The 22701-nt window shown below is 45.3% G+C and overlaps 1 protein-coding gene across 2 annotated transcripts in view; it reads left to right on the forward strand.

Moving 5' to 3' along the window:
* LOC138453690 (uncharacterized) overlaps nucleotides 1–22701 on the forward strand; it is a 724495-nt gene that overhangs the window by 468210 nt on the left and 233584 nt on the right. For both annotated transcript variants that reach the window (XM_069606759.1, XM_069606758.1), the window contains one exon: nucleotides 3144–3269. In XM_069606759.1, coding sequence (XP_069462860.1) covers nucleotides 3144–3269 — 126 coding nt within the window. The remainder of the gene's footprint in view (nucleotides 1–3143; nucleotides 3270–22701) is intronic.

Consider the following 22701-nt stretch of genomic DNA (forward strand, 5'->3'; position numbering starts at 1 on the left):
TGACGGAATCCAGGTGATTCTCTGTTTAACGGTATGATCTGCGGCTACAGTAGAAGGATTTGAACCTTCTATTGGTGTGGTTGGCCAGCAGGTGATCCCCAATCTGGTTGTAGTTGAATCACTCTAAAACAGATGTCATGTTATGTGGCACCCTGAGCTTTAACATCTCAAACCCTGACTCTCTTAAGAGTTGGTCTTCAAATTATTTGCCTTCTCTGGATTCATACCCATCACAGGACTCTCGTACGCAACTTGGGTGTGGTCAAAAGTGAGTCATGTGATGCATGCCTGCTTCTTTTCTCTTCCTTGCTTAGATTCCTGGAGCAATTTTGTTTCCCTCACAGGTTCCACTGCTGGTAAGCATCTTTGTCTCCAGTTGCCTGTATTAATGCATTGCTGTTTATCTGGGCCTTCCTAAAGGCACTGTTCACAAGCTCCCAATAATACAAAAGGCTGCTGCCAGGATGCTGATGAGATTGGGTTGAAAGAATCTGTTTCTCCCCCTGGTTGTCGATGGACCTTAGGATTCAGTTTAACACACTCTGTTTAGACCATCGTGCTCTACAAAGTTACAGCCCCAGATTTCTTCGGGAGAGGTTCACCTCCTGAAGGCCCAAATGGATGTTGGAATCTTCTTCCCCGGAGCAGGTGACTGTTTCTAGATTCCTTTCTAGTTATAGGGGCAGGTCCTTCTTTAAACAATGTGCTGTCCTGCAGTGTTTCCTGCCCGATCACCAAGTTTTCATGCGATAATCAAAGCTCATCTTTTCCCCAGGTAGATCACAGATTGTTCTGCTCTCTATATATGCCAACGTTTTTGCTTTAGTGCCAAGGCATGTCTTTAAGGTGTGTGCACGCTTTACAGGTCCCTCCACCAATGGTGAAGGGAGAGTCTGTTTTTCAGTTTGCCTGTTTGCAGTTTGTCAGTTGAATCTGTTGGGCGAGTCAGGGGAGCTCTCATAGAACGTGTCTTTGTTTTGCTGAGGAGCCCTTGGCTTGCTCTGCCATGGAAGAACTATGCCTAGACAGGGTTGCATGATAGGTTGACAGGGATAAGACTTATTTTCCCTTTGAGGCTCAGGCCCACTTTGACCCTAAAGAAGCATGCCACGGTCATCTCAGGAAAGTGCATTAGGTGAGAATGGCTGATGGACCACAGTGATAGCCATATCTGGGACTAGGGAGGGTACTGCGGGAGCACAGGGTGCTGTTCCAATGATGGACCTGTGGTACTTACCAAGTCTTAGGGGCAGATGCATAGATACCCCCATTCCGTAGGAAGCCCTTTAGGGGACCTGCACAGGGTAGTGTGCCTAAGTCCCTAACAGAGGCTGAGCACTACCCCGTGGTTTCTTACCTCCCATCAGGGATTTTATCTGTGTGCCTTTTCAGCCCTAGAAGCAGGTCACTCACCTCCCATGGGTGGGCAAATGTTGGCGATAGCTGCAAACCTTCATCCCCTGTATGATTCTCTTAGGGATGGGGCTGGGTCACTGAAGAAGTTTGTATCACTGTTGGGCTACATAGCTCGCAAGATTGTCAGTTTCTGGAAGTGATGTCATGGGCTGCTTGACACCACCATGTATCTCTTTTACCTTTTAATAAATGTCCATTTGGATCTCAAACAGCAGACAATATTTATTTGTAGATTTTCTGTTGGACAGTGGGATGCTGTCCGATTGTAAACAGAGTAAGAGCACCATAGTTTAATTGCAAGGAGGTAAGGATGAAAACTACACTATGACCGTCCACCTTTTCTGCTGACATACAATGTTTGGCCATGCTAGTTCTCTCGAGGCCCAGGTCCCAGCGAAACCAAATATATCTGTCCTCGCACAAAAAAGGGGTGCACCCATGCTATATAGGGGTTCACCTATAAACCGCTTCCTCTCAGTAAAAATTACCACAACGTACTATGAGTATAAATAACACCTTGAAGTCTGTATTTGTGTATCTTTTGCAGAACATGTTCACCATTGAGTTTAAGGAGGCGTTGTTTAGTAGAAGTCATCCGCCTCAGAAACAGGGAGACCGCTTAAGCAAGCTGTTTGTTCTTGTGACATTGACATGATCTCCCTTTTATCTCAGGTCTTACAACTGTACAGTTTAGCAATGCTGTGACATTAGTAGTGGAATAGTGTGTGCTGTTTTCTGTGTTATTTACCTGGCTGGCCGCATCATACACATCTGTTCAGTGTACATTTTAATGGTACCTTCACATTTCCTGTATGTATTTGACTGCTGTTCTACTCTGGTTCTGTGCAACTCCTTTTTACAGTACACTATAGCACCCAAACCGACAGAACTTAGGCACCCAAACCGACAGAACTTAGGCCACACTCTCATCTTTGGAAGATGAAAGATCATGACATCTTCAACTGATAAGGCGATGACATCACAAAGCTGCTTCTTATCAGGTGATCAGTTGTGTTGTTACGATTCACCATCATCAGTTGAAACTGTCCGACTTTGGGGGGCATGGCTTTTTAACATTCTGTTTTTTGAAACTTTAGCAATTAACATTGCAGTTGGACTATAGCATACAGCACCAGTACTTATGTAACAAAGAGAAAAAACAGGGAGAGGGATACATCATGTAGGCTGGTCAGATAGCACAGCGAGTAGAGCGCTCACTTTGACATCCGTGCAGAGTCTGCCAACGCAGGTTCGAATCCCGGCAGGGCCAAACTCATCCTTCAGAGGCCGATAAATGAGCATAAGCAGCGCTCAGATGCCTGAGGGTTTGTGGCGCTATATAAATGCAAATTATTATTATTATTATCACGTGGGGTCACTGCTTGTAAGAGTGGATGAGGAGTGTGGAACATGCCTGTCATTAGGCCCAACAACCTCATTGTTATAGGGAGTATAAGAAAAACAGGACAACTCATCCGGATTAACGTTTAAAAAGTATATATTCTTCATAAGAATCTACACATCGAAATCCTCCCTGCACATGTCCCAATACTTGTATTGTGAAATTCCACCTAGGAATAAGAAAGCAATCAGAAGCTCAAATAAACTTTAACTGGGAAAGGGCTCCTATTAAAGTTAAATTATTATTTTGTAGGATTGAAGTGCTAGAGAGAAGACACATTTCTTTCACTGTGGTGACCCCTTTGTCTTTTCTGTTTGGATTTCAGTATTATAGCTGTTCTGCTTTAAGTAAAATAGCATCCAACCCTCGGCATCATGAAGCCATGCTACTCATCGGGGACCGGTTCCTCCTGCGGATGCTGCTTTCGCTGTTGTCTTCCTCTGTGGACAAGGTAATGTTTGAATGGTTAATCAATGTCTGTGATGGGGGGAAAAAAGCAGCGGCTGCTCTTGAGGCTAAGGTTGGATCAAAACCTTATCACATCAGTGTTACGATGGATTTCTAGAATCTGGCATGGTGGACAGATTTTAGGAGGCCACCCTAGTTAGAGTGAACAGGTAACTTTGAGAGGTTTGCCAAAACCCAATAAATATACGTGAATGACCAGTCAAGCCTCAAGGGAGTGTGAGCGGGGTCAGGGGCACGCAATGAGTCTACACAATTCAGTTTAAACAGTAGGTATAACACATACCTTTTTTTATTATAGGCCTTTTCAACACACATAAAAATGAATCTAACATGTACTATTATTGCTTAATACTCTGATACAAACATACATTCGCCATAGGATCATAAATGCATTAAAAGTAATTATTCAGCAAGCAGATAAATGCAATAAATGATGGAACCTGGTTACAAGTTAATTCCCTAACTTAAGCCGTCCAAACCCTAAGAGGAATGGGGCCTTGTGCCCAAAAGTAACAGGGCCCATAATGTTTCTCCCCTGAAGGGAATCTCTGCAGTTAAGTTCCAGTTCACATGTGTTGGTGATAGTTCAAAAAGTTCTTCAGCAATTTTACTAAAGGTAAGTAAATGTTTTCTTATATTTCAGGTTACTCTACCTAGGTTTAACGACCAAAAGTTAAGTGGAATGGAATGCAGGAGACAAAGAGACTTTTCCCCAATGTTATACTATGGAAAATGGGGTGACAGATTCACTGGCCCTCATTACGAGTATGGAGGTAGCCATGACGCTATTAGTGCCATGGCTACCCCCATACCGGGTCCGGGTTCCCTGAATGCTGAAATACTGGGCCATTCCAACCTTGGCGGACCCGGTATTTCCCCATTCAGGGAACCCATCCCCATTCCCATACGAGCCCCCATAGGGCTCAATGGGAATGGGGACCATGCCAACAACGGGCACGTTAATAACAGGCCAGTTGTTAGCATGCTGGTCCATTAGCGGGTTCCGCTAAATGACCTCGTAATGCAGCCGTAAGGGGTTTACGGCTCCAGCACCTTTACCTGCGCCATTAACCCCTTACCGTCACACTCGTATTGAGGCCCACTGTGTATACTTACCCCCCAGATTCTGATTTTCCCAGATGTGATTGGGTGTCACTGTGGCCTTGTTCTTCCGCCATTTGTTCTGGTGAGTGATGTCCAGGAGTTGCCGGTTTGAGGATTCTTATGGTCGGGTGCAGCTGCAAGATGAGAAATGCAAGACACACAGATGCAGGTTGTAAGGGAGATTTATCATGTATGTGTATGCTTCATCCCCTGTCCTAGTGAGACGTCCAGCACTTTTTGCTGGACTTTTTGACTTTTTTGTTTAATCCTGAATGAGTGGGGCCTTTTTCCACTCATTCATTCTTAGGGGCTCTGTCTTTTGGAACTCTCTTCTTTGTATTTTAGCTGTACTATGGAGCCTATTTTCCTCCATAGCTCTTAAAGGCTTCTGTGTTCTACTATTGTAGCACACGGCTCCTTGTGGACAGTGTTGCTGGGGACCCTTAGGGTACTCCTTTGAGATTATTTTCTTTATCCTAGAGTAACTACAGTTCTTAAGGAAGGATAGAGAGCTTCTTAGTATCTCTTCAAAAACATTTTAGTCTGAGAGATTGGCAGACACCACCCTATGTGGAGTGCCAAAGGGACACCTCTCTCTGCTCCTGTGACTTTTTTAGTTGCATTGGCTATCTCCTAGTTATGGCTGGTGGCAGTGGACGTGTTCTACCAACTATTGTGTAATTTTTGTACCACACAATGGGGCCACCCAAGAACCACCTTGGGGCCTCCCTTCTTTTTTCGTCATTGCTAGCATGGTCTCCTGTTTTCTGTGTGAAAGAGGAGCTCCGAAGAGGACAACAACCAGTCCCAAGACAAACTTTGATTTGAGCCGACTCCCGAGGTCCTCTGAGCTTCTAGAGCTGCAGAACCCTAATACCAGGAGACCTGCAGCCCATTTTGTGGGCATCGTTGTGGAAAGGCCGAATCCGTCCAAAATCTTGCTGAGCCCTCAAGGACACTCCAGACCTCCGATCCAACTCACCCAGGCCCCCTCATCAGAGTGCGGGACTGCAGGAAGCAAAGAAGGTTGACTGGACGAATCGCATCCTTTGTTGGTGCTACAGAAAGGGCGCCAAAACCGGAGAGTAACAGAGAAGTTGCTGAAAGTCGTGCCAGAGATCCTCCCTCAAGACTGCTGCTGAGAGATCCTGTCCATTGTCCCGCCTTCAGTCATCAGACCAAGGAATCCAGATGTCGGGTCCAGAGCTGCAATATTTTACTCTAACCTAAGGTACTGTGGGGAAAAAGGTATTGCTTACATGATTACAGAAAGCCACTTCAGAGTGTTGGGGTGCACATTGAGGTGTCCAGGGAAAACCCTCTCACCTCTGACTCAAGCTGCTGATTGTGTCCTTTAACATGGTTTCCAGCATTGGTTAAGCCTTCTTGTATTTTCCTCCCTACAGAATAAAAAGTATCCACAGGAACATCTGATTTCTACTGCTTTGCAAGACTTTAAGCTGCTACGAACTGCCTTTTTAGCAAGGGTTGCGTTTTGACTTCGAAAGACTTGGTGTGCCGCGAAACTACCTGCAGAACCTGAAGCTCTACTAGGATAACAGTAACTAATTGTTTTCCTTCCCAAAAATCACTATCTTGTATGTGTATGCAGACTAAATACAATTACTGTATTATTTTGTGGGTGTGCGGTATTACCGATGGAACTGTCAAACTCCTGTAACAATTGTATGCTTTCAGTAACTACCAACTAAGAAGTGATCCTTTGAAAGTATTGAAAAGTATAGCTAGGTGTGTTGGTTTATTGTGCTAAGTATTTATCAGTGACTCGTGTGTAAATATAATACATATATATTTTAATATAAATGTAAATGTTAGTGTTTCTTTGATGTGCATTACTGACTGGGTTCAATGTACTTACCTAACGCTCACAACTTCCTCTTAAGGTAAGCCTGATTGCTCTGCCACTTTACCAAAGTCCTTGAGTAGTACAGACTGATACTAAGAGTTGGGAATCTGCAAACCACTGAGATAGTTTACTAACGTCCTACTTCCAAATGGGACTTTAGGAAAACGCCCCTAAAACAGGTCTCCTCGGGACACTTTACAGTTTGGAGAAAAAATGAGTTCCAGCGACAGTCTCCGCACACAGACGACAACAGGAGTCCTTCCAGTCGTGGTTGCAGAAGCTGGTCCAGGACAGAATCCCTTGATGCTGGGACGCTGAGATTTGGGAAGAGGGCGACTTGTGGTACAAGCTGACGACCACCGAAGTTCCGGGCTTGAACAGCGATGCTTCTGGTGAGGTAGCCCAAGAGAGAACTGGTTGGTCCACCGGGAAATCCAGGGACGCTTACGAATGCTCAGAAGGGCAGGAGTCATGAGAAGGCATTGAGACAAGTTGGTCCACTGGTCCAAGGGCTGAAGCACTGCTCAGGGTCTTTGGAGATCATGTAGTCATACAGGGCTGCACTGAGCCAGACACAAGAAGGGTTGCTGGGCCACTCCAGCAGTCCTCTTCGGATCTTCAGCAGGCTGCGCTTCTTCGAGGGATTCTTGGCTCCAACGATGATCTAAAGAAATGGCTTCAGAGGGCCTATAAGTGCCATAGAATGATTAGAAAGGGCAGGGGATTATATCCAGAAAATCCATTAGATAAAAACATGCCTCTGTTTCATCCCCCTCTTCATACGTTTTGTCCTCTGATTATCGTGATATGAAGTTTGAGGCTTAGGGCAAAAATGAATGTGGTGGTGAAATCCTCCAGCTTTATAATTACAGACCAGATTGGATTAAATATGTCATCCATCTAAAAAGGAGACCGTGCAGGGATGGCTGAATAAAATTCACATTGGTCGATTCACACCTCCGTTTGCCACATGTGCCAAATATGACTTGGGTTCATTACTGACAGCACACCCTTCTAACATATCAACAGAAAGGGTCAAACTTCCTGGTATTAAGTTGTACTCTTCGGAAAGGTGAAACCCTTCCTCCTGAGGAAGGGAATTAACAGCATTTAAGAGCATTAAATTAACAGAATTAACAGCATTTAAAGAACTTAGTATGTTTCAACCTTTCAATACACAAAGGGGGTCATTACAAGTTGGGCGGTATCCCGGTGGCAAATCCACGGCCTAGGAATCAGAAAATGGTAACCTTATTAGGACAAGCAACACCTTGGGGCCCTTCTCATCACCTTCGATTGTTGCTCATGTGCTGGTAACCATCCAGAGTGCCAGGACTGAGAAAACCACTACTGACCAATCCCTGTTCACCTTTAACGTTCACCTCAACAGTGTTGCAGCCACCACTCACAGAATACCCTGGTGACATGTTTACCTATGTACCTTTTTGTAGGTAGTCTCAGGCGGAGCTACTAGATATGGCCTGACCAATCAGAATACTAACCCTATATAGATTATATAGCTAATTGAGTCATTCACCCATTCCCTTCCCACCTTTTTTAGGATGTATCTCTTATTGTGATGTCATACTCACTTAAAGACTGCTGTCAAGCCGAAGCAAGCAGAGAGAGAATCGGAAATTGCTGTGATATCCATTGCTGTCCCTGTTTTATCTAGGTTTTGTTGAATAAAACAGTACTTTGCCATATTACTGGACTGTTTTTGGGCATGGGATTTCCCCTGGCCTGTCTGCTGCATATCCATAGTGGGTTTCCTCCCCATTACGACAGAGGTCCCTCAGATTATTTCTTTCCGCCATCGTGGTTGGACATGTTTCGCAGGGTCTGTAGCAAAGCTACCTTCTGAGTTATTTACTTTTATTAACCTATTTCGACGGTCGTTGTTCGAGGGACCTCGCAACAGACAACTGATTACAACTGCCGAATCAGGCGGACGCTATGTCATCAGGCTACAGCCTACATGAGGGTTCGGCCTAGCAGTAGGGATAGTCGGGAGACTGATTATGTTATATATCAGACAATGCATACCTCCACTACTTACATATAGTGAGAACATAGTTGTGGGTTTCTGTGAGGGATTCCTGCCTCGAGAAGGATCAGTAATTAGATCTTAACTGATGATATTAGTAATAAGATTCCAATATGCGGCCGCGAGAACTGATCTCCAGAGATGTATGCACAGGGATTTTATCCATTTACTTGTCACAGTACAAGAACATAACATGAAAAACCCAAAGATACTTTATCTTGTTTACTAATTGGTGTATGTCCGTTTTTGTAGAAGGCCAAAGGCCGAAACACGTGTCAGCAACGGACAAACCTTGTGAATAAAACATTCTTAACTTGCGCAATCTGTGTGGTGGCATTGAATAAATACTTACATATACTGCATTTGTCTAGCTGCCTTTAAAAATAACACTCACCTTGTAGAGTACTCCCTTTATATTCTGTCCCAGCTGCAATAGAAAATATCAGTGGAAGGACACTCATCCTGTGTGTAACCACTGCATTACCCTTGACCACCCAAAGGGCTGTTGTTCGTCCTGTATGTTATTTAGGCCAAAAACTCTAAAGGAATGACGCACCAAACTATGGTCGGTCCATGCAATGATGGCAAAATCCATAAACCGCTACGGCTGTCTGAGTCGGATCCGTAAGGCCAAGGCAGCGACTGCTCTGTGTCAGAGGCTTGAGACATTTTAAGGGAACCTTTCAGCTCTCGTGTGTCAGTCCCCAGCCCTGATAGATAGTCGCAGCACGCTGCTATGGGGAAATCCTCTGGTTACAGAGATGCACACACATACACACATAAGCACACAACCCCTAGCCACTCTTCAACAGAGCCATTGAAAGAAGGCTGCACGCTGGCGGAAGGCACTTCACAGCCTCCCGATCATGGGCCGCAAAAGCCTGCTGCACTTACACAACTGCGTTTAGCACAAGCCGATAAAGAAAAACAGGCACCATTGGGTGTGTTTAAAACTCCCTCTACGGGTGCTTCACAGGCGTTGAAACACACGTCGAACAAACATTGAAGACATGCTGGTGGGGAAAAACCCCATAAAACATCTCATACAAACATTTCTCACACTTATTCTGTCGCTAACTAGTATGAAGAGGCGTATTCTCCTATATCTCAGTCTCTCCAGATGAAGAGGCCTAGAGAAGACCATGAAGCTATTGTGTTCCCCCTACCTGGAACACCTAGAACAGGGATTTGGTCCAAGGAACGTTTCAAAGAAACAATGTTTCCTCCTTTGTGGACTTGATGAATTAATACCCAATTAGACAGAAGACATTGGATTTAGAAATGGGACAAGCCTTGGAAACTGCTCAACCTTTAGCAAAATCACCAAGGCCCCACACATCCCCCACACATACCGTACAAGACATCACCCATGAGTCTTTCCCAGGGGACAATCAGGGAGTTAAGGATGTGTGGTATGTCGAAAGAGAATGATCGTAACAATGGCCCTGACAAATGTAATCATGATGGCGACGATGACCCAGAGGCAACCATTATTAACAATCTGGATCTTGTTGCGTTTGAGTGTGGTCACTGCTCCGCAATTGGCGGCCAATTGCTATACAATGATTTATTAAAAAGGGCTACTAATCATTTCAATATTCACACCAAAGAAACAGTGGACAGCACTGACTTTGTCACTGACTTTGTGGAGGATATTTTAAATGAGAAAAAAGCTGTTGGCCAGGCTATTCCTGTAATACAATCAATAAAGAAAAGAATAATTACCCCATCACTTACTACACCATCGCTTACTCAGGCAGTTCACCCCAGAGTGGAAAAAACGTTCAAACCATCTCCATCTGACCCCCTGTATATTAGGGGACTTGTAAAACCAGACTCCCGTGTGGTTGCCACCACTAGAAAATGGGCCGGTGTTCCACTTTCTAGTTCTGAGGCACCTCCTAATAAGGAATGCAAGCAGGCTGTATACCTTGGGGAAGAGAATAACAACCTCAGGAGCATATATCACACAAATTACAAACACTACCACACTGCTTGCAAGTTATTACAGCACACAGTGGGATGAGGCACTCAAACATCACGATTCTGTGCCCAAACCTATGAAGTCACACCTTGGAAAGATCTCCACAAAGGGCAAACAGGTAGCCCAAAACATATGAAAAAATATTTTAGACTCAGCAGACCCTTCGGGGAGAGTAACTGCTGAGGGGACCCTGCTTAAACGCCATTCATGGCTACGGGATTCCAGGTTTAAACACAAAACTCAAGGAACATTAATCAACATGCCGATTGAAGATTCAGTCCTGTTTGTAAAAGCAGTTGACGATCAGCTTGAGACAACAAAGAAGGAGCAGGAGACTTTAAAAACATTAGGCCGGATCACAAATAAGCCTTATGTCCAACGGGGCACCTTTAACACATTGCACACTTTTCGCAGCCGAGACTTCACAAGATCCAATCAATCTGGATTTTGAACATCCGCCTCTTCTTACTACAGTGCCCAGGGAGACTCATCCCTTTATCAATCTAACCAACAAAGAGGATTTTTTAGAGGCAAATAGCGGGGCAGAGTTGCAGCCTCTAGGGGCTCAGCTGCCTCAGCCAACATATGACGCTCCAATTCACGTACTCCCATGTATCCCCGCTAGGGGGTTGCATATCATCATTCACCCACACATGGGAGGGGATAACGTCAGATCGCTGGGTGCTCACAACCATGGCAAGAGGTTATTCAATCGAATTTCTCGAAACACTGTGCCACCACCATCCTCGTACAAGAAGAATGTCAACAAAACATTACCGAATTCTAGAAGAGGAGATTTTTAACTTTACTGCAAAAAGGAGTAATAGAGCTGGTACCACCCCTAGAGGAAAATTAAGGTATTTATTCAGTGTACCCCTTGTTACAAAGAAAGATCTGACAATGGACCCAGTTCTGGACCTGCGCTCTGAAACATGTATGTCAAGCAACCAAAATACAAGATGACAATGCTGCAGGAGGTAATTCCTCTGCTAAAACAAGTGGATTACATGGCAACATTCGACATGAAAGATGCATACTTTCATATTTCATTGTTGCAAGCGTACAGAAAATACCTAAGATTCAAAGTGGGAGACGAGCACTACCAGTTCAAAGTGCCACCATTCACCATAGCATCAACTTCACAAGTGTTTTCAAAAGTCCTAACAATAATGGGCGCACACTTATGAAGGCAGTCCATTCCACTGTACCCTTACCTAGAGGACTGGCTAATAACAGGTGATACACCTCAAATGTGTCAGCGAAACACCCAGCAAACAGTCAACTTACTGTTTCAATTGGGCTTCTCCATTGATGAGAAAAAAATCAAGTCTAGTGCCCAGTCAGGTAAAACAGTTTCTAAGGGTACTAATTCAAACATGCGATTTAGTTTTCCCTTCCAATGAGTGGGTACAAAACCTGCTATTTCAAATCCCTGAATACATAGCCGGTCGAAGGTAAGTGTGCGAAAGGCAATGCGCCTTCTAGGAATGATGGCTTCCTGCATTTACCTATTGCCACATGCCCAATTGCGCATGCATCCTATGCAAGAGTGGCTGGCGAAACAATGGTCGCAAGCAAGTGGTATGTGGAACAATCTAGTGCTGGTTTCGTAACCTTTGGTTCTATCGCTGCAGTGGTGGTCCAAAGAGAACCTTTTAAAGGGAAAACCGTTCAACACCCCAGCTATCGAAGCCACTCTAACTACAGACGCATCCTTAACAGGGTGGGGAGCACACTTTCTCCATCACACTGCGCCTCGGGGTGTAGACACAAGCTTTAACCAGAAAACATATCAACCTTCTGGGACCTTTAGCAGTCTTCAAAGTGCTTCAAGCTTTCAAACCATATCTAGTACAAAAGACAGTTCTCGTTCTAACAGACAGCACTACAGCCATGTTCTGCATAAACAAACAAGGAAGGACACATTCTACAGGGCTATCCAAACAAGCCCAGTGCTGTGGGCACTAAAACACATGTTTCTTCTAGCATGGCATGTTCCAGGAGACCTCAATTCTCTGGCAGACGTACTAAGCAGAAGAGGGGTGCTGCCCTCAGAACACGAGTGGCAATTAAAAGCAGACGTGCTACACATAGTCTTCACAAACTGGGGGTTCTCAGACATAGACCTCTTTGCTACACAAGAGAACGCACAATGCCAAGACTACGCATCCAGATTTCCCCAGACAAAATCCAAGGGGAATGCTCTGTTAATGAACTGGTCAGGGAAATGTGCGTAAGCTTACCCCCTGCCCCCATCCTGCCACCCCCCCCCGCCCCGAAATCCCTTCTCAACAGAATAGTCCACAAGCTACACAGAGAACAAGTAACACTGATCCCAATGTGGGCACGACAAACATGGTTTTCACACCTACAAATTATAGTCTCATTGTCCTCCCATGAAACTACCATGCCCATTCAACATGTTGTCAAAGAGCCAGGGGACACCACTTCACCCATGCCTTCAGACATTGAACTTAGCAGCCTCACTCCTGAAGTCATAGAATTTGGTCATTTAAACCTAGACCTGAGATGCATGGGCATTCTAAAAGAAGCAGATAAGCCAAACACAAGACATTGTTATTTCAAAAAAATTGAAACGTTTTGTGTTATGGGGTAAAGCACATACAATCAATCCAATTGACTTCTCACTTTCAAATATAGTACACTATCTACTGTATCTGTTCAGGCTTAGTCTTCAATTCATTACTAGTAAATCTAGCTGCTCTCCCAGCTTACACCACATCACAAAGTAAAGTTTCATGGTGGAAGGTGTCTATGGTTAAGGCATTCATGGAGGGTGTTAAAAAAATGATACCAGATTCCAAGATGGCCACCGTGACCATAACACCGTGAGGAGCGCACTCCCACCGGCGATCCCTAATAAAGGTGCAAAAAGAGACTTGAGCCCTCCGCTTCAGCGTGTTAATGCTGTGTAAACCCCTGGGGAAAGGTCTTCCACCCTGACGGCAACGACATTGCAAAATTGAGGAGTGCGGAGCGGGAACATAACTTCCCGTGGGCACCAATGTGAGGGATGAGTCGGCCCGGCGCCGGGCATCAGATGGAGCAGAAACGAGGCCCTACCCGACTCGGGCACAACACCGGAGGACTCCAGGAAGGGTTCGCTGATTAGCGGTATGCGTTTCAAGGCGCAGGACCGAGGCAGAGCAAAAGAGCTCCAATCTACAGCCGGTGGGGCCCGGGCCCTGGTGGTGGATGGAGCCGGATCTCCGGCAAGGTGACACTCCAGGCATCCCATAGCATACAGTCCGACCAATGGACGTACCCTCCAGCGTGGGACTGCCCAAGGCATCAGAATGGTACAAGTAAGAATGGGAACAAGTTTTCACCTGGGAGGCGGAGGGGCTCGGAACGGCACAGAGAAGATCCTTTGAAAGAGATAACGAGCACATAGACCAACGGGATGCAGGGTCTGCTCTATTTCTGTATATTCCCGGTTTCTCCCCTTCATCTGGCAGCTAAGCAAACACAGAGCGATCACTACGCTTGCCACAATAGACAATGCACTTCATCTGGCAACTTCTAGAGTGGTGTCCTTGCCACATCCCCCCTCGGGTGACCGGAATTACAGTGTGACCAGTGAACACAAAATCTCAGGATCTGTGAAAAGTACAGTTTGGAGCCAAAGACAGCTGAGGGTTGACCAGCGCAAACAGTCAAAGTGTGCAGTACTGTACTGGTTGTTGAGGGTGTCGGCCCGGAAGAGTAGAGGCAGTGAAACAAGGGACAAGAACATTGGCCTCGGGGGACAAGAACAGTGCCTAAGAAAAGTGCCCTCCGTCTGATAGCTTCTATATACTAAGAACACTTGCAAAGCCTCTTGGCCTGGAAAGCATTGGTGGGGACCCCATGCGACCGCTGCCTATTGAAACCAGACTCTTCAAGTGGGCACTGGTAAGTGCCACAGCACGAACAGCAGACAGAATGCACTGGGACTTACGGTCCAGGAGCACGGAAGGAGTGCTCCCACTCGACAGTGAGCCATCGGCCTCCAGAGGCAGGGGGACCGAATTGGACCCCATCTAGGTGACGGGAGGAACATCTTGAAGGCCCTCACGGGAGAAGTGGTTGGGGGCAGGATACTATTTGGCAACACCCTGCCAATGTTGTGGAATAAACCCAAGGAACATAAGGAAGGGGCCCTCCCGGCCAAGATATCGAAGAAAACAAGATGGAACCCTCCAGAAATTATGGCGATCAGACTCAGACCGATCAACCAGGGCCGGAGGAGTCCCCAGTGCAATCGAAAGGGCAAGTGGTCACGAGTGAATGCTTCAAAGCGTTTAGTGACCAAATGACAGAAACGTTACAAACACAGCTGAGCTTAATAAGAACAGAACTAGCCCAATCCTTGCAGGAAGTTAAAGGGGATATTGCGGAGCTAGGAGACAGAGTTGACACAAATGAAAATGCCATCCAAGAATTAACCGAGGATACGCGCAAGATGGACGGACTGGCAGACCAGCTAGCAGTCGCCACACATAATTTCGAGCTCCAAACAGAGGACCTTGAGAATGGCTCAAGAAGGGCAAACATTAGGGTCAAGGGATTACCTGAAAGCGTGAACGACCATGACTTCCAAGAGACAATGCAACAAGTGTTCATAGACCTGCTGGACTTAGAGGCAAGGGGGGAGAGTCCCGTGGACAGGATACATCGGGTGGGCCCAATAAGAGCTGAGCCAGGCACCAGACCGAGGGAAGTGGTTATGGCGCTGCGAAAAAAGTGTTCATAGACCTTCTGGACTTAGAGGCAAGGGGGGAGAGTCCCGTGGACAGGATACATCGGGTGGGCCCAATAAGAGCTGAGCCAGGCACCAGACCGAGGGAAGTGGTTATGGCGCTGCAAAGATACCATCAGAAGGAGGCGATACTACAAGTGGCAAGGAAAGCGACCCCTATAAAAGTCAATGGCACCCAAAGTCACCTATTCCAAGATCTGGCCAAAACTACGCTGGCGAAGAGGAGACAGATGGGCCTGATGGCTAGGGTACTGTCCCAAGACCAGAATCGATATAGATGGACTTTTCCATTTGGGATGGTCTTCATGTGGGAGGGCCACCAACATCGCATCACCACACTGGAGGAAGGGCTCAGAATCCTGAACATTGAGGAAGACGAGGGGTGGGACTCATGCAGGGTGACCCAGGAGGCCCCTCCACGAACAGCTGCAAGAGAAGTCCTGGGAATGGAGGAGAGTAGGAGAATCTAAGGCAAAAAGAAAGTCTCCATGCGGTCCTGAAGGTCAACGGCCTAAGTCTTCAGCTCAAATGAAAGACTAAGTGTAAAGGCGGGCCTAGTGATCTCGATATGGAAGGGGGTGACCCAGTGAGGTGATATGCATTTATTCCGAGGGGGACTCCTAGATAATGGGGGAATCGATCGGCCGGTGGAGGGATGGTCACGGTACTTGGAACTGGGGTAGGGCATGGGATCTGTTCGAACCGCACTGTTGTTCTCCAGGTGTTAAACGAGACTCAGCCCCATGGTTGAGAACATGGGAGGAGGAAGGTGAGACAAGTTTAGCTGGAGGGGTAGGGGGCAGGGGTTGGCGGGCATAGGGGAGGGAGGGGGGCTCGAGAGTGAGGGAGATTGCTGCACTTCAGAAGCACACAGGGCAAAAATGGGGATGGCTAGCAAGCATGGATTCACTTGCTCTCACTGAATGTCAAGGGGTTGAATACACCTACTAAAAGGCAGACACTAGAGGATCTCTTGCAAAAGGCGAAACCCAAAATAGTGACCCTCCAAGAGACTCACATACATTTGAAATAAGAGAACAAACTGAGGTTAAGAGGTTACCCCCATATCCTGCAGGCGAATGATAAGGGTAAGACGCAAGGGGTCCTCATAGCGTTCAGGGACCTAGCAGACCTGAGAATAAAAAGGATGAAGGCAGACAAAGAAGGCAGATTCCTTTTTGCCAGATTCAATGGGGAGGCAAATTGCTTACAATTGCCACGGTGTATGCCCGTAACACGGCACAAGATGGGTTTTTACAGGGGGTTTTGGAGAAACTGGAGAAATATATGGTGGGACAGCTATAGTAACGGGGGACTTTAACATGGCATGGTACCCAAAGGTGGATAGAAGCGCTCGCATGACCTCCACAACTAAGGGGCCGACTCAAAGCTTGCAGGCCAGCATGAACTGGTTAACACTGGTTGATGCCTGGCACGAATCGCAAGGGGGGGGGCTAAAGGGTATACATTTTTTCCCATGTGCACAGAATGTTCTCAAGGACTGACTATATCTGGGTCTCTGTCAAGCTGCTGGGTCAGGTACGGAATATGGAACTAGGGCCCATAACTTTGTTGGATCATGCTCCCCTGCTGCAGCTCGAATTCCAATGGGAGAAGGCAGGGGGGTCAGGGATGTGGCAGTGGCAATTCCCTCGACACTTGTTGAGGGACACAGTGATTTGTCATGAACTGCGGGATACCATTTGAGAATTCCTTGAAAGAAACAATACCACAGCACTGCAGGAACAGGTAGTATGGGATGGTTTTAATGCAACTAACGGGGGAAATTATAGCAAAGAAAGCACTGCAAGATAAGCAGGAAAAGGCCTTACAAGAAGACTTGGAACGACGCTTAATGGGTGCGATGCCTAGAATGGAAATGGACAAAGGGGTAACCCTCAGGAAGGAATATAGGCATCTCAAAGTTCCAATTAATACCCTACAGACAAAACAGGCAGAAAGTTTGTTACTATTTTTGAGGCAGCAATATTATGTACAGGCAAATAAGGCTGATCGACTCTTAGCGCGAAAAGTAAGGAAAAAAGAGGCAGCAAGAGCGACCCTCTGCATCCAGACATCTAGGGGAAACGTCACCTGTGTATCGGAGGAGATCCTTCAGGCCTTTACGAAGTACTACTCCGTTTTGTACTCCTCACAATACCCAAAGAAGGACCTCCAAGAGGCCTACTTGAGATCATGCCCATTGCAGAGATTAGACCAAAGAGAAAGAGAGAGCATGGAGGGAGAGATCACAGAGGATGAGGTTCAGCCGCAATCTGATCATTACCCCTTAATAAGGCCCCGGCCCTGGATGGTTTCCCTGCAAAGTTTTATAAGGCATTTCAAGATACTCTGGCCCCGACGAGGACATCTCTCTTTAACTCCTTTTCCAGTTCGGGGCATATCTATCGGACCATGGAAGAGGCGAAAGTGGTTCTCTTCCCCAAACCTAATAAGGTCAAAACCCAGCGTGGCTCGTATCGCCCTATTGCGCTAATAAACTTAGATGCAAAAATCTTCACAGGGTTGATACATCCAGATCAAGCAGGCTTTATCGGGGGGAAGACAAACGTTCAACAACATAAGGCGAAAATGCCATCTGATAGAAAAAGTAAATAAGACTGCCTCTCTGTGGGGGTATCGGCCCTTGATGCGGAGAAGGCCTTCAATCGCATAGAATGGTCATTCTTGTTCCTCACCATGGAGGCTATGGGGTTCGGCCCGGGTTTCCCCCGCTTGGTCAAAGCCAGCTATGGGTCACCAGTGATAAGGCTAGCCATAAATGGGCACATTTCCCAGTTGATACGGGTATCCAGGGGTACCAAACAGGGCTGCCTGCTATCTCTGGTGTTGTATGCAGTATTTTTAGAGCCTTTGTTAGCTAAGATCAGACAGGAGACAGGGATAAAAGGGGTAACATTCGGGGGGGGACAAAAGGTGATGGCCTTCTCAGATGGCCTATTGGTTATGCTGACAGACTTGAATTCCTCACTCCCGAGGTGATCGACACATTTGGGGGAATTTGGCAAAGTGATGGGTCTGAATATCAACAATCAAAAATCCAAACTAACGGTCCTACAGGGGGAAGGGGCCCCAATGTGTGATTCACTAGATACCGGGCAATTCGTGCAATCAGATGGAGGCCTCCGTTACTTGGGGGTCTTGATTACGTAGTCCTTAGACAATATGTATCAAGCAAATTACCCTCCTTTGCTAGAAACAATAAAGATATGGCTGGAGGAGCGTGGCCCCCTTAATATCTCATAGATGGGCCGGATCAATGTTATTAAAATGATAGTCCTGCCCAGAGTACTGTACTACTTTCAAGCCCTCCCCCTAGTGGTCCCTCAGAAATTATTTAGGACCCTGAACAAATTGGTGGGAAATTCCATCTGGCAGGGCAATAAGCTACGGGTGGCATGGAAAGTCATGACGCTCCACCAGGGTGCGGGGGGATGGTGGTTCCGAATTTCTGAATTTCCAGACATATTACCAAGCAGCCCAGTTAAGGGTTATACAAGGTCAGTTTAGTAGGAACCCAGACAAGATATGGCGAAGGATGGACTAGAGTGGTGCTGGGCAGACCCCTTGATGAAGTCTTGTGGTATCCAAAAGCGGATAGGCCCCCCCAATATGTATAGAAGCCAGATAACGGCTCTTGTAGGTGACACATGGGATGTTGTGATCAAGAGCACTGGTATTACAACTTTCCCGTCTCCGTTTACTCCCTTGCTATGTAATCGCCAATTTACCCGGGGTTGGAGAAAGGTGCGTTCACCAGGTGGGAAGAAGCAGGCTGTCGGCGAGCGAGGAATATGATGGAAGGGTAGGAGTTCATGCCGTTCCACCAATGCAAACCATCCATAGGGTTGCGGGAGGAGGATAGGCTTCGATAAGCACAGCTAAGGCATTGCCTACTAGCCCCGGGCATGAAACAATCTATAACTAGGGAACTCACACCACTGGAAAAATACTTAGTGACAAACTCTGGAGATTGCCAGATGATAAGTGACTTGTATCACATGTTCCCCCTCCCAGCGGCCCAGACACAATGGACCTACATGAAACAATGGGTAAACGTACTACCCCTTCCAATCTCTGAGGAGCAATGGTGGGAAGTGTGGCAGAGGATCCCAAAGCTAATGAGGGGGTTACAGATCCGGGAAATGTGGACAAGGATTCTAGTACAGTGGCATTTAACTTTGGAGAAACTGCATAAATTCTATCTCTCGCCATACCAGGCATGTTGGCGAGGTTGCAAGGAGGTAGGCACATGGGTGCATGTTTGGCGGACATGACCAATACTGAAACCGTTTTGGGACTCTGTTTATAATGCAATGAAAGCCATTTTTGGCTCCAAATCCTAAAAGAGTGTGCTATGTTTAGTCTGGGTGATGTACTGGATATACTTTCGGCTAAACTTCAGAGGAAAGCGTACATGATTTTGAGTGTGGCCGCTCTCTCCTTGATAGCTCAAAAATGGAAACAATTTGTGGTCCCCACTGAACAAGAATGGATAGCAAAAATGTGGCACTGCACTTCATTAGAATGGGTGATTTACACTATCCAGGGGGATTATACCAAATTTAAGGAAGATTGGGACATGGTTTTAGACCTCCTTCATAAGGACTATCGAGAACAATGGTGCCCTCAAAGAATCCGCCTGTTAGATGTTTTGTAGATTTTGGCCCTTATGTGTACTTTATTTTGAGACATTGGACGATATCCCTTGCAGCGATCTGGGGGTGATGAGTGGAGGGAGGCGGACAGGGGTGGCAGGGGGGGGAGGGATGCGTAGGGATGGGTATTGTAAATGTTCAAAAATGCATAAATGCCAATAAAAAAATTAAAAAAAATAAAATTGTACCTTCCAGTTTCTAATCCAACGCCCAGCTGGGACATGAATATTGAACTTACAAAGCTCATTGGGGCCCCCTTCGAGCCAATGCACAAAGCCAGCCTTAAACATCTCACTTAAAAGGCAGTTTTCCTTGTTGCCATCACACCTATAAGAAGTTTTAGTGAACTACACGCACTGGCAGTACAAGGTTGTGTTACGCACACATCCTTGTTTTTTTCCAGCATTCATCTCAAAGTTCCATGTAAATCAATCCATAGAACTTCCTATGTTCCTCCAGCACCCCACCAACACAGCAGGAAAAAAGCCTACACATTTTTGATGTCAGAAGGGCTGTCATGTATTATCTACAAAAGACAAAACCAATCAGAGAAACAGACAATTTTTCTTTATCTCTAGCAGCAGGGAGAGAGGGTGACTATCTCTAAATTGACTATTTCAAAATAGAGTGTTAACTGTATCCAACATTGCTTTTCTCTTGCTAAATGAACATTGGCATACAAGCCCAGAGCGCACTCAACTCGAGGCACAGGGGCAACTCTAGCTTACATAGCAAACGTGCCCCTAGACACCATTTGCAAAGCTGTCACTTGGAGTTCAGTTCACACTTTCACACAATATTACTGTTTGGATACACATTCAAAAGGTAATGCACAGGTGCGCCAAACAGTGTTAAAATATCTCTTCGCCGCTCTACCCTCAAGTAACCCACCTGTTTCTCCAAGTGCTGCTCGCCAATTTATGCAAAGCATGTGATTCTAAGCAGATCCACAAGCCCCAGAAGGCTTACATCGGATAGCGTAATCATATTTCTGATGCTTGTATCTGCTTAGATTCACATGCGCCGCCCTTCCTCCCCTCTTGGAGTTGAAGGTTCTTGGGTAAATCATAGATGTCTTCACACCTCATCATAACTTACCTGGTCTCCACGCTTACACTTTATACTTCCTCTAGTCAAAAACAAATAATCTGAGGGACCTCAATGCGTGAGGGATCATGTGTACAGTAGATGTCACACCAAGCATAATATTACAAACACGAGCAGTCGACGTCCCTTTTCAAACTCAGAAAACATGTGCAATACTGTGCGCCTACCACTAGATATCGGCCTATGCAAAGCATGTGAATCGAAGCAGATACAAGCATCAGAAATACGTTTACGGTAAGTAATGCATGCTATATACAGGGCTCGCAAGATTTACTTTGTCCTCGCCCTTCATGATGAGTGCAGGGATGTAGAAAAGTTTAATTTGCTATTTACTGCAGTAAATAGCAAATACACTTTCACTGTGCACGGTTTGCCACTGGGTGGAAGCATTGCACCAAATATGATATTTATTAATGGTGAAATTAAACATTTAACAAAAAAGTGGAATTTTTTACAAACTTTTTTGGAGGGGCGAGAATAGTTTTTTGTGGCGAGTAGTGCAGGAAATAACTAGCCCTGCAAGGCCTGATATATATGCGCACAGACAAGGCGATCAGACAGCACTCAAGGTACCGTGATTTATAAGCCAATTTATTTGATTTATTTATTTAATTGCATATAGTTTATAACAAACCTTTGCAGTAACATTTAAGAATGATTAATTATAATATAAGCAAGTTAATCCAAAACAACATCATTGGACTATAAAATTCATAATCAAAAAATCCTTCTCACGTACAATCAACAATCTATTTTGAAATAATGTCCCCAAAAAGTTTGAAATTGCAATATTCAACGAAATTTCATTAATATTTAAAATTCTCGAGCAAAACTGCTCTGTCTTTAAAAAACATTCATCATAAACAAATCTACCAAAGAATTCATAACGTAGTTTAGACAGGACTTCACAAACATTCACAAGATGGAAAATTGTCTCTACTTCATTATCACAAAACCTACAAGTACGATCATTCCTCAAAATGTTAACTCTTGAGTAGAGAGGACATTTAATTTAAAACGCAACATGTCTTGTCTATATTTTCTAGATGGACGCTTTTGTAAATAAAAAGGTAGAGCATTGTAGGCTATAATTTCATATTTAAAATGATAAAAAAGATGGTAATCCATAGCTAAGGCCCGATTTTCTTTTTTAATTCAATCAAATTCAAAGATTGCTTTTTTTACTGTCTTTGGAGAGGTAAGAAGATCCTCCACCGTAATGTCATAAGCACTTGTTCCAGAGGGCTTTCAACCTACAAGTGCCTTGAGACCATACCAATGGTAAATAAGGCGCTATATAAATGCAAAATAACATAACATAACCTAATCATTTGGTTGTTAGGATACCACTCAACAAAACCTTGCAGGACATTTGAACCAATTCAAATCTTAATGCAGAGTTTTCTGGAGGCAATAAAATAGATCTCAACAACTGGTATCTTTTCTAGTCTACACGAGCATCAAGTGAGATTAAACCCACCTCATGTCTTAACACTGCTTTTGGGATCCCTTGTGGAAGAATTAAAACCCTTTTCCATAAAAGGGCTTCAAACCTTCCCCAAACATTTGCCAGAAGGCCCATTTCAGCACCATAAAGCAAACAAGGCATTGTCTTTTCCATAAGCCAATTTATTGATACAGCACCCTGAAGAGGGAGAGTCTTCCTCTGATGACGTGTTTCGCTCTACAGGGGCTTTGTCCAAGTAAACAAAATTACAATAAAACACTCAGCTATATAAGTGTATCCCATGCAGTCCAGTCTCAGTGTCTACATCATTACAATCCTTATATGTGTGTCATAGTAACGTGTCAGCCATGTTTGAATAGTTAGATTAAGTAAAGTTACGCTTAAACACACACACAAA

The sequence above is a fragment of the Ambystoma mexicanum genome, chromosome 4p, assembly GCF_040938575.1.
Source record: "Ambystoma mexicanum isolate Mex_15411 chromosome 4p, UKY_AmexF1_1, whole genome shotgun sequence".
Classification (NCBI taxonomy): Eukaryota; Metazoa; Chordata; class Amphibia; order Caudata; family Ambystomatidae; genus Ambystoma; species Ambystoma mexicanum.